Source organism: Wolffia australiana, chromosome 7, assembly GCF_029677425.1.
Source record: "Wolffia australiana isolate 7733 chromosome 7, ASM2967742v1".
NCBI lineage: Eukaryota > Viridiplantae > Streptophyta > Magnoliopsida > Alismatales > Araceae > Wolffia > Wolffia australiana.
In genome coordinates, this window is record NC_135841.1 from 6548249 (window position 1) to 6560255 (window position 12007).

Here is a 12007-nt window from a genome sequence, read left to right on the forward strand (position 1 = left end):
GAAAGTGGGTATCCGACAAAATATGAACGGGACAACATCGAGGGGGCTGAACACCAAGGAGCAGGAGATCAGACAATCTTCAAATCGCCAAAGTGACAAAGAACTCGAGGGCGAGCATGCCACACTCCTGACGGTGTGCGAGGTGGCCGAGAGTGCGGAGGTGACGCCAGAGAGGCGACAAGGGGGGCAACCATCGTTTCAACTATGAAGTGCATCTCATGGAACGTACATGGTCTCCGCGATGAAGGGAGACGAGGAGTGGTCGGAAGGTATTTTCGGCAATGGGGGGCCACAGTAGTTTGCCTACAGGAGACAATGATGGAGAGTTTCTCTTCAAAGGAATGGAACGTAGCGGCGCGAGGATTTCTAGAGGGCTTTGTGGCAGTCAACGCGATTGTAAATCTGGAGGGTTACTGGTTGCTTGGAATACATCGACTTTTGCTAAAGAAGGGTCCTGGACGGGACAATACGTGGATGCGGAAAAGCTAAAGAGAAGTAGCGATGGTTTTCAATGCATGGTGGCGTCGGTCTATGGCCCAGTTATCGCAGCCCGAAGGCACAGGCTGTGGGCGGAGCTAGACGGAGTGGCTTCACTCTTTCAAGGGATTCCAATGCTGTTTGGAGGAGACTTCAATGTGACTCTAGAGTCGGGAGATAGACCGAACGGGAGAGGAGGCAGAATCCAGGCTCTGAGGCTTTTTGGTCTTTCATTTCCGAAACTGGACTGCAAGAAATGGGTCCAACAAATTGCACATACACATGGCGCAGCACGAGGGGTCCATCTACACTCTCTCACCTGGACAGATTTCTCTGCTCGGTGGAACTTCTTGAAGAATACCCATTGGCTGATGTCCAAGCACGCCCCAGACCGCTATCGGACCATGTACCGATTATCTGGCAAGATAACATCGGACAGAATTGGCCCACATACTTCAAAATGGATCAGTCTTGGCTTCGAGAGAAGGGGTTCAAGGAAGAGGTGACAGCTTGGTGGATGGCCCAACCCGCCCAGGGCACAGCCACGGCACGGTTGGGTACCAAACTGGCAGGTCTGCGACAACACCTTATCGGGGTTAAGAAAAAGATACAAGAAATAAGAAATCGTAGAAGAGAGGAAGCCCAAGCACAAGTCCAGCATTTAGATGCAATTGAAGACACCCGATGTTTAACAGAGGCCGAACTTCATGAAAGGAAAGCATGCAGAACGGTGGTGGAAGAAGAAGATAAAAAACTAGAACTTGATTGGAGGCAGAGGTCACGGCAACTCTGGCTGAAGGAGGCAGACGCCAATACTCGGTTTTTTCATTTGGTGGCTAATGGAAGGAGGCGTTCAAACCATATTCTTCGAGTACAAGTGGGGGACCGAGAAGTTGTGGGGACACAAGCTGTTGGCAGAGCACTCGAAGATCATTTCAGAGAGATAACCAAACGAGGGCCTGAAAACTAATGGAGATGGAGCGGAAGAAGCGCATCCAAGGTGTCCCAAGAACAACAAGAAGAGTCACTGAAACCATTTCTCGTGGAAGAGGTGCGGGCTGCGATCCAAGGATTAAATGGGGAAGGAGCACCGGGCCCTGACGGATTCCCTGTCTTCTTCTTCAACGAATTCTGGGATATTGTGGGATCCGATGTGATGGGTACCCTGGATGAGTTCAGACAAGGCAATTCTGGATTGGAACGGCTCAATCGGTCTCATCTTTTTTTGCTGCCCAAGCAACCAGGTGCAAGGAATGTGGGGGATTTTAGACCCATTGCCCTATCGAACTCGATATACCTCATCATCACTAAGGTGTTGGCTAACCGGTTGAGGAGGGTAATTGGGAGCCTAATTGGACCATTTCAATTGGCATTCCTTCCAGGTAGACAACTGGTGGACAGTGCGGTGGTGGCAGGAGAAATTTTATCAGCTTGGAAGAGAAACGGGACAAAAGGATTTATTTGGAAGGTCGACTTCGCCAAAGTGTATGATTCGCTCGATTGGAGATTCCCATGGTCGGTTCTGCAAAAGCGAAGCTTTCGCGAGGTATAGGTGGCATGGTACGACGTTGTGTTACATCCCACACATTCTCAGTTCTTGTCAATGGTCGGGCGGATGGGGGATGGATACATCCACAGAGAGGAGTCAGGCAGCGTCATGCCGGGATAAGGTTGCCCATTAGCCCCGTTACTATTTGTCCTGGCAGTTGACACCTTGGCCACCTGCACCCTTAAGGCATGCGAACACGGCATAAGGGGCTTCAAGACTGCGAGTTACCCAGGGGGCATTCCACTACTTCAGTACGCGGACGACACGACATTCTTCATGGAAGGATCCGTGACAGAAGCTCACACACTATTTACACTGTTAGATATTTTCGCGGGTCAGCATTTGTGGGATTTGGACTTTCATCGGCGGAAGAAGTGCAATGCGCCAACGCGCTAGGCACACCTAAGGGTTCTCTACCAATGAGTTATCTAGGTCTTCGATTGACAGGGAGACTATTTTAACCACAAAATGGCAACCAGTGATCAAGAAGGTGGAGATGCGGTTGGAAGGCTGGCAGGCCAAAGTGCTATCAAAAGGGGGTAGAATACCATCAGTTGTGACAAAGCGCCTAGAGGGACTAAGGAGGAGGTTTCTTTGGGGAATCAATAGAGAGGATGGGCGTAAGGGGGTACCCCTGGTAGCATGGGAAGAGGTCTGCAGGCCCGTGAAACAAGGAGGGCTGGGGATACTTCACATAGACTCCATGAACCTGGCACTACTGACCAAATGGGTGGAAAGGATTGTGACGTCAGCGAAGGGCCTCGCTCTCAATGTCCTCAGGGACAGATATGGCGTAGAGACTGATTGGGGAAGGTGGGCTAAAATTCGGGGGGAGTCACCCTTTTGGTGCAGTTTGCATATTAGTATACCCCACATCTGTGAGTTCTTTGACCCCAGGTTGGGGGACGGGGCTGGCTTTCGATTCTGGACCGACAACTGGTTCAATCAAGGCGTCCTGAAGTTGAAATATCCAAGACTTTTTGCTCTAGCGGGGAATCCAAACGCCACGGTCGATGAATGTTGGTTCGGAGCTTGTGTCTGTATCATGCATGGGACATTATCAGAGCCACGGTTTGAGGAACTGATGGTGATGCAAGAGATCCTTTCGCATATCAGACTGTCGAATGTATATCGAGATGGCTGGGTGTGGAGAGGGCCATCTTTCTCGGTGAAGGATGCATATTTGAAGATCCGAGGGAAAGCGGGGGGAGACTCAACAACCATCAATTCATGCTCCTTGCTGATGATGCAAAAAGTTCCTCGCAAGGTGCGGTTCTTTGGCTGGTTATTGAGACGACAAAGATTGGTCACACAGGTCTTTCAGAGGAGGTGGAATTCGACGGTTTCCATCGAGTTGTACCCTGTGTGCCCAGGGCAATGAAGACTTCTCCCGCCTATTCTTCATGTGTCAGGTCGCCCAAAAAGTATGGACACCGCAGCAGATACCAGGGGTGAATATCTCCTCCGACGAGGCATTTTGGACCTCAGTCACTGGTGATAAGTACCGTAGCAAATTGGAATGGAGGAGGCTACTTGCGGAATGAGGTGTGTGTTCACGGGGAGGCGGGCGTTACTGGAGAATATCATTCACAACATTGAGACACTTGTGTTTTTTTGGGTTGGAGGGAAGTGATTGGTGGACCATCTCGGTCATATATGTATCTTGATTTTACATATTTTCCATTATTAATGGTAGCAGGTTAACCACCAATTAAGGGTGGTCTTCCTTATTATCTTCAAAAATATAGATATATATGTGATACGAAGGATGAATTTGCTGAAATGGAGGGACCTAAATGTATTAGGGAGGTGTGAAAATATCAAGAGAAACATAAACATATGCTGTTGCATATGATTCTATCAATATCACCAAAAATTGATTTTACCAGGCCAATAAAAAATTTGAAAGCCATGGGGAATCTGGGAAAACCTTTCAGGTTGAAGTAGAAGCGGCAAAGAAGGCAGATGAGGTGATGGCAGCAGCCCGGCAAAAGGATAATTCTGTAGCAATCCTGGAAAGGGCTGAGACATTGTCAATCCAGTGCGAAGATATCAAAAGGATATCTGAGAAGTATGGATCGATATTTTAGTGTTGATAAAATTTGAGATGAAGATAGGATAGATAAATGGATGGCGTGTTCTAGAAGACCTCCCTTGCAGTAGTATACATGGACTGAAGATTGATATCTATTCACTTATTGGGGTGATTTCAAATTTTCGATTAATCAGCACTTTTCACGAGGAAATTTAAGGAACTTATGATTATGGACAAAGAATTAGAAAAATGCAAGGAGATGGGATTACAGTATCACTGAGGGTAATAAAACTTTTGAGCCAGGTCATAGGTGTTAGAGTTTACGACCGTGACAATGGTACACAAGGGGTTGATATCACCCACAAAGGACCAAGACTAGTAATATGATGAGGACAAGTGGAGATAAGTGTATTGATGTGGCATGCATCAATGAAGTCCATAATGGAATGGACTCACCTAAAGCCTATGAAATTAACACAATAAATACAAGAAAATATTTCACTTCCCTTATAGATACAGTGCTTTTCATAAAATTTCTAGGCACCAAACTCATGGATAAAGTCCAAGTCAACCTTGATCCATCCATACAATTTAAAATCCCACATCCCAATGGACAAAACTGACATAATAAGGATCCCTCCAAATTTAAGAAAATCTTATAGTTACAGACAATTTCAAAACCACAAGGAAACAAGCTTCTATCATCACCTACTGTAATGAAAAGTTACAGCCAGGCCACAGGTGCAAGAAATACCTCAAAACTTATGATTACAACAAAGGAAGATAAGGGGTCATTGGCAGCTACTTAGAGGGACTGATCAGACTAACCATGCGTGAATCATTGAAGTCCATGATGAGGTGAACTAACCCAAAGCCCATGAAATTAAAATAATAAATGCAAGGAAAGCTACATACTGTCTTCATAGCTTGAGGATATTTTCATAACTTTTCCGGGTACCGAGATCATGGATGAATTCCACGTAAACTGTGATCTATCCTATTCTTTGAAATCAAACCAGGTAATGGCCAAAAGACGCAGCCAACCTGCCACGGCCCTGGATGCTACAACCAGTCCCAAGGTCCACTTGCTCTCCAACATCAGCTCACCCACTGCCCATGTAGAGTCCAACACATAAGCATGGGGCCACACGTCGTTCGACCCATAGTCAAGCCATGATACAAACTTTGGTCCTGAGAAATCAGTGGGGAGGAGATAAAGAGAGAAAGAAGAGAGAGAAAGTAGAGAGGGAGTGAGAGAGTGGAGAGAGGGAGGAAAAAACTACACCCAATAAAAATTAGGGGCCAAAAAAGATCTTACTTAGATCAGAAAAAGACCCCTTATTTATAGCTTTACAATGAAGAATCAAAGGGAGGGAGGTGACCATACTAGGGAGGTGACCAGACCCCTTCTAACGGCCATATTTTTTTAAAAAAATATGGCTGTTAGAAGGGCCTGTCCAACGGCTATAAATTTATAGCCGTTGGACAGGATGGATTTATTGGGTCATTTAATGACCCAATATCCACCTTTAGTGGGTTTAATATTGGGCCCATAGGGACCCAATATTAAACCCTATCGGGCCCACTATTGGGCCCTTAGTGGGCCTTACGTGGACCCTTAATGGGATTTGGGCCTGCCCTTTTCCTGCATTTATCTTGGTCTTTTTTATATGATTACAATGGCCTTAGGCCCACTTAGTTAGTTGTTTCATCTTGCTTCTTGGGCTCATGATCTAACACCCCCCCTCAAGTTGGGTATAGATGTTAATCATGCCCAACTTGGACACTAAAGCTTGAAATTGGGGCCCCGCAATGCCCTTGGTCAGCAAGTCGGCCGTCTGCTCCAGAGTAGAGATGTACTGGGGAATGATGAAGCCTTCGTCGATGCTTTGTTTGATGTAGTGCCTGGCCACCCGTGCATGCTTGGTGCGCTCGTGCTGGACTGGGTTCTTGGCCAGTGCAATGGCTGACTTGCTATCTGAAAACAGAACCATACCCTTGTCTTGGTATAGTCGTAGGTCTTGTAGAATGCCTTTTAGCCACATTCCCTCGCAAACTCCCTTCTTCAGTGCTCGAAGCTCAGCTTCGGCACTGGACAGGGAGACCTCCTTCTGCTTCTTACTGCGCCATGTCACCAAGTTCCCCCCAATGAAACTGCAGTAACCTGAGGTTGACCGGCTGTCCTCGAAAGAACCTGCATAGTCCGAGTCAGTAAACAAAACGACAGTAGGCTCACCTCCAGATCTGAACAATAGGCCTTGTCCAATGGTCCCCTTTAGGTAGGCCAGAATGCGGTTTGCGGCCCCTTGGTGTGACTCCCGCGGATCATTCATAAACTGGCTCAGGGAGTTCACTGCAAATGCTATATCTGGCCTGGTGTGGTTCAGATATAACAGCTTACCAATGAGCCTTTGGAAGGATGTCTTGTCGATAGGTGCATCCTTGTCATGTTGTTCCACCTTTAGCTTCACGCTTACATCGACCGGAGTGGCTGCTGGGCGGCAGTCCAAGTTCCCTGTCTCCTTTAGTAAATCAAAGGTATACTTATGTTGGGTTAGTACAATTCCTAATTTCGAATATACCACTTCAATTCCTAGGAAGTATGTCATCAATCCCAATGATTTAATATCAAAAGAGGACGACAAGTGTTTTTCAAGATTCTGAATTTCTGCACTGTCATTTCCCGTGATGATAATATCATCTACATAGACTATCAGAATAGCTATCTTACCATTATCACAGTGCTTAATAAAAAGAGTATGATCACCCTCACTTTGCAAGTATCCTGCTGCTATCATTACCTTTGAGAATTTTCCAAACCAAGCCCTGGGGGACTGTTTCAGTCCATAGAGTGACTTCTTAAGGTGACATACATCTCCTAAATTTTTACTTAGACAATAACCTGGTGGGGTGCCATATATACCTCTTCCTCTAAATCTCCATGCAAAAAGGCATTTTTTACATCATATTGATAAAGTTTCCATCCATAAATAGCAGCAAGTGCGATTAAGATTCTTACCGTGTTCAACTTGGCAACTGGGGCAAATGTCTCATTATAATCTATGCCATATGACTGTGTATACCCTTGGGCCACCAGCCTGGCCTTGTATCTGGCAATGGATCCATCTGAGTGGTGTTTGACGGTGAAGACCCATCTACTACCCACTACCTTCTTTCCCTGTGGAAGTGGACCCATCTCCCAAGTCTTGTTCCTTACTAGTGCCTCCATTTCTTCATTCATGGCTTGCTGCCATTCCGGTAAGGACATAGCTTCTCGGAAATTCTTAGGGACTGATACCGTCATTAGTGCATGAACTATATCTTTATATTCAGGTGAAAAACGGGTATACGACAAATAGTTGCTTACCGGATACCGCTTGGTCTTGGTGCATTGCCGTGTCCCTTTCCGGACGGCAATGGACCACCCACTGTCGCTCGGATGAGTCTCAAGAGCCTGGACTTCGTCCTCACATGGGCTGTCCTCTGGTGCTTGAGATCCTTCCCCTGCTGAAGTTGGAATATCAATCTCAGCAGAGGTAAACTCACCTTGGTTTGATGATGGGATCATTCTGAACTCGTCATCTTCAGTCCTTTCCTCAGATTTGTCCATGTAGGCCTCAGCACGCTCCCTTTCGTCATGGTACATGTGCAATTCATCAAACTGTGCGTCTGCCGAGACGAAAAATCTTCTCGTTGGTGGATGATAGCATTTGTAGCCTTTCTGGGTGTTAGAGTATCCCAGGAAGATGCATTTCAGGGCTCGATGATCCAATTTTCCTGCATAGTGATCGTGGATATATACTGTACAGCCAAATATCCTGGCTGGTAAGTTAGTCTTCAAGCTTACTTTTGAAAAATCAGAAGATAAAAGGTCAATTGGGGCACTAAAATTCAAAGTTTTAGATGCTGTTCTGTTTATTAAATGTGTAGCCGTTGCTACTGCTTCTGTCCAATACCTTTTTGGACAATTTCCTTGGAACAATAGGGCTCTTGCAGTGGACATAATATGTCCAATTTTCCTCTCAGCAAGCCCATTTTGCTGAGGGGTGTTTACACATGAAGACTGATGAACTATCCCATTTCTTCCGAAGTATTGATTGACTTCCTGGCAAAAGAATTCTCTAGCGTTATCCGATCTAAATCGCTGGATTTTTTTACCAAACTGATTGTGAATCATTTCACAAAATAGTTGGATGACTGCTGGGACTTCATTTTTGGATTTCAATAGATATACCCATGTATATCTAGAGAGATCATCCACAAAAAGGATGAACCATCTGTGTTGCGTCAATCGGGATATGGAGCATGGTCCCCATACATGACTGTGAACACATTCGGAGGCTGATAACGCGCTATGATTTGTATTAGGCACGATGACCTTTTGTGTTTAGCATATTGACAACTTTCACACATAAGTTGATCAAAAATAACCCTTTAAATAAATCCGGATACGAATGTTTTAAAATATGAAATGAGGATGTCCTAGACGCCTATGGAGAAGGGTGATGCGTTCTGCACTCTGGGCAGCATAGGTCACCCTCTGCTCCCCACCTTCCCTAGTCCATCCAGCATGAGAAGTCCCTCTCCTGCTAACTGAGGAAATCTTCTGCCCGGTGCCCTTTAGACAGAGAAAACACTCATCAGAGTCTAGACTAAATTGCCACCCAGTATCATCTACCAACTGAGTTAAAGACAATAAGTTTGCCTTTAAATCGGGTACATGTAACACCCCCTTCAAGATTTCCCCTTAACCTTAATAGATCCTTTTCCATCTACCCTTAATATCCCACCATTAGCAGTAAATACCTTTAAATTACTAGTTTCGGTTTCATAAGAGAAAAATAAGTTTTTGTGGGGTGACATATGATCTGTCGCCCCTGAATCCAAAATCCAATTTTCAGAAATAGCTGCATTATTATTAAAGGTAGTTAGTGCGAAGATTTTACCTGTCTGTGCCAGTGAGGTGGAGCTGAATTTCTACAGCAGTTTGTTTACCTCAGACTGCATTTGCAGAATTTTCTGAAGGTCGGCATCTTCTTCCTTCTTCCCGGAGGGTTGCGTTTCCTCCCCTTCACTAGCCAGGTAGGCTTTTTTGTGCTGTCCAGGGTTCCATGTGCCTTTCCGGACCTGCTCCTCTTTCCATGCCAGTTTGCGGCACTCCTTTTTGATGTGCCCTGGCTTCCTGCAATATCCACAGATGAGATCCGAGGTGTTACCTTCTTTTGGTGACGCCTTGGGCTGCTGTGGAGCAGTGGTCTGTGCTGCTGAAGAATTCGAATTGCTTTGTCCCTCCTTCTTTGCCAAGTGGACTACCGTGGTTGATGTGGTGGTTCCACTTCCCTTGGTGCTGATTGTCTTGCGACTTTCAGCACCTTGCAACTCCGAAATTGCTTCCTCCAAAGTGGGAAATCGTTCCCTATGGAGAAGCTGACTCCTGAGCACTTCATACTCCGGGTTGAGACCCATCAGGAACTGAATTGTTCTGTAGGTCACCTCCCGGATGTAGGAAGGGTGGTCCCTATCCCCGGCAGGGAATAGAAGGTCCAATTCCCTCCAAATTGCTTTGAGCTTTGCTGAGTAGGAGGAGATACTCATGCTGCCTTGCTTCAATTTCCGCTCTTGTTCTCGGAGATCATAGACTCGGAAGTACTTGTGCACTTCTGCACACGACTTGTTGATTTCCTTCCACAAATCTCGAACAATGTTGACCAGGAGGTAATCATCCTTCTGCTCTTCCTCCATATTCTTTATCATCCAATTCATGATGAGGGCCTCTTCGGAGTCCCAAATATCCATTGCGTATGCGTCTTCCATTGGTGGTGCTTCAGTCAGATGTTTCCCAAGGTAAGCTGCCTTGAGAGTTCTTTGGGCCAGCGTGACCCACTTCTGGCCGTTGCGGCCATTATACTTCATGTCGAGGTCCGGTAGAGTGATTCTGACCGGGGCAGGTGCAGGGGCAGAGGCGATGGCTGCTGCACTTGCTGGAGCCACTGGGGCAGCAGCCATGGCAGACAATTCTTCAGACTCCCTTTCAGCTCTGGCACTCATCCTGGTTCTGGTCTTCCCATCAACTTCAAGCTTTGATCCTCTGAAGTGGAGCTTCAAAAGAACTGCAACTGGAGCCTTCAAGTCCCTCAAACAGGGCTTCAATCTTGCTGCAAAAAGGGCTGCTTTAGGGCTGAAGAAGGACTTCAGAAAGGAGCTGCAACTAGGGCCTCCAAATCCTTCAATAGCACTTCAATCTCCTGCAATCAGGGCTGCATTCAGGGCTGCAAACAGGCTCAGATCGAGCTCTGCTCTGATACCATGAGAAATCAGTGGGAGGAGATAAAGAGAGAAAGAAGAGAGAGAAAGTAGAGAGGGAGTGAGAGAGTGGAGAGAGGAGGAAAAACTACACCCAAATTAGGGGCCAAAAAGATCTTACTTAGATCAGAAAAGACCCTTATTTATAGCTTTACAATGAAGAATCAAAGGGAGGAGGTGACCATACTAGGGAGGTGACCAGACCCTTCTAACGGCCATATTTTTTTAAAAAAATATGGCTGTTAGAAGGGCCTGTCCAACGGCTATAAATTTATAGCCGTTGGACAGGATGGATTTATTGGGTCATTTAATGACCCAATATCCACCTTTAGTGGGTTTAATATTGGGCCCATAGGGACCCAATATTAAACCCTATCGGGCCCACTATTGGGCCCTTAGTGGGCCTTACGTGGACCCTTAATGGGATTTGGGCCTGCCCTTTTCCTGCATTTATCTTGGTCTTTTTTATATGATTACAATGGCCTTAGGCCCACTTAGTTAGTTGTTTCATCTTGCTTCTTGGGCTCATGATCTAACAGGTCCCGCTGAGGTTTGACCAACAGTCTAGACAGTCTAGCTGTAGGACCATCAATGATCCAGCCTGTGGCTTTAATCTGGGCTTGCCCATGATCCAGCCATGGCTCAGCCACAATCTAGACCTTGATCCAGTCAGACCTAACAAGTGGTCCATCATGGATATCAATATTGGTTAGAGAGTTACTTGCCATTTATTGGTCTCTATCAATTGACTATGAATAGGCCTGAATTTGGTCATTCATCGAGTATGTCTGACGGGTGGTTTTTTACCATCAATGTTGGCAAACATGGGTATGTTCCTGAGCGTGTATTTGGCTGTCTTCATTTGGATGGACAAACATCCATAGGGATTTACTCATTTTTAATTTGAAGGTTATGCGTCGCCCAGTCACCTTGAGGGGTGGGATTACAAATTATTAAATCAGACATTATTGAGAGTTGTCAATAAAACATTCACAAAAAAGAAGCCATTGAAAATGGAGCTATACCAAATGTATGAAATTTCATTCATGACATTTCTTCTCTGACACTGGTTGGATTTTTACAATCCTTACCTATTCCATAGCCTACTTGAGAAAATATTTACACATATTTTATTGAAGGTCAACCTCAATTTGAAGGTTTTAACTCTATCATAGTGCGCATTGACCGTTTGAGTAAGTATGGTCAGTCCTTTCCATTAAAGCACCCCTTTCCAATATCCATCATGGCATAAAAATTCACCAGAGAAATTATAATTTTACATGGAATGCCTACTTCATTGAGTCTGACATAAAAAAGTCTTCACAACCAATTTATGGATAAAATTGTTCCTTTGAAAAGATTATACTTAATATATGAGCTCTAACTATGATCTTCAAACTGATGGCCAGAGAAAGGCCTTCAACCTCAGTTAGATACTAGGTGTTTCACGATACAGATTACAAGATCCAACCAAGAAAACTCTGGAATAACAGAAAAGAACGTGATTCTTCCTTTACAGAACGCAAATCCAAAATCCTTGAGTTGATGCCAGAGGAATTTACACACAGTCACAATGAAAGATCGATGAGGATCAATAGAGAGTAGAAGGGACAAACAACCAAGCCCTGCCAGATTTGCAGAGA

At 45.4% G+C, this 12007-nt stretch overlaps 2 protein-coding genes across 9 annotated transcripts in view; both read right to left on the bottom strand.

Moving 5' to 3' along the window:
* The window catches only part of LOC144706191 (putative acyl-activating enzyme 16, chloroplastic), a 50273-nt gene that overhangs the window by 15370 nt on the left and 22896 nt on the right, over window positions 1-12007 (bottom strand). The gene's annotated exons all lie outside the window — the stretch shown is intronic.
* Window positions 2384-10120, bottom strand: LOC144706195 (uncharacterized). The gene is made up of 2 exons (XM_078579132.1): window positions 9008-10120; window positions 2384-4038 (listed from the first exon to the last, which is right to left on the bottom strand). Exon 1 carries the CDS (start codon window positions 10107-10109, stop codon window positions 9039-9041), a length of 1071 nt encoding a protein of 356 aa, XP_078435258.1. The 5' UTR covers window positions 10110-10120; the 3' UTR covers window positions 2384-4038; window positions 9008-9038.

Coding starts and splice junctions, on each gene's coding strand:
- LOC144706195 (XM_078579132.1), bottom strand. CDS start 10,109: ATGAGTGCCAGAGCTGAAAGGGAGTCTGAAGAATTGTCTGCCATGGCT.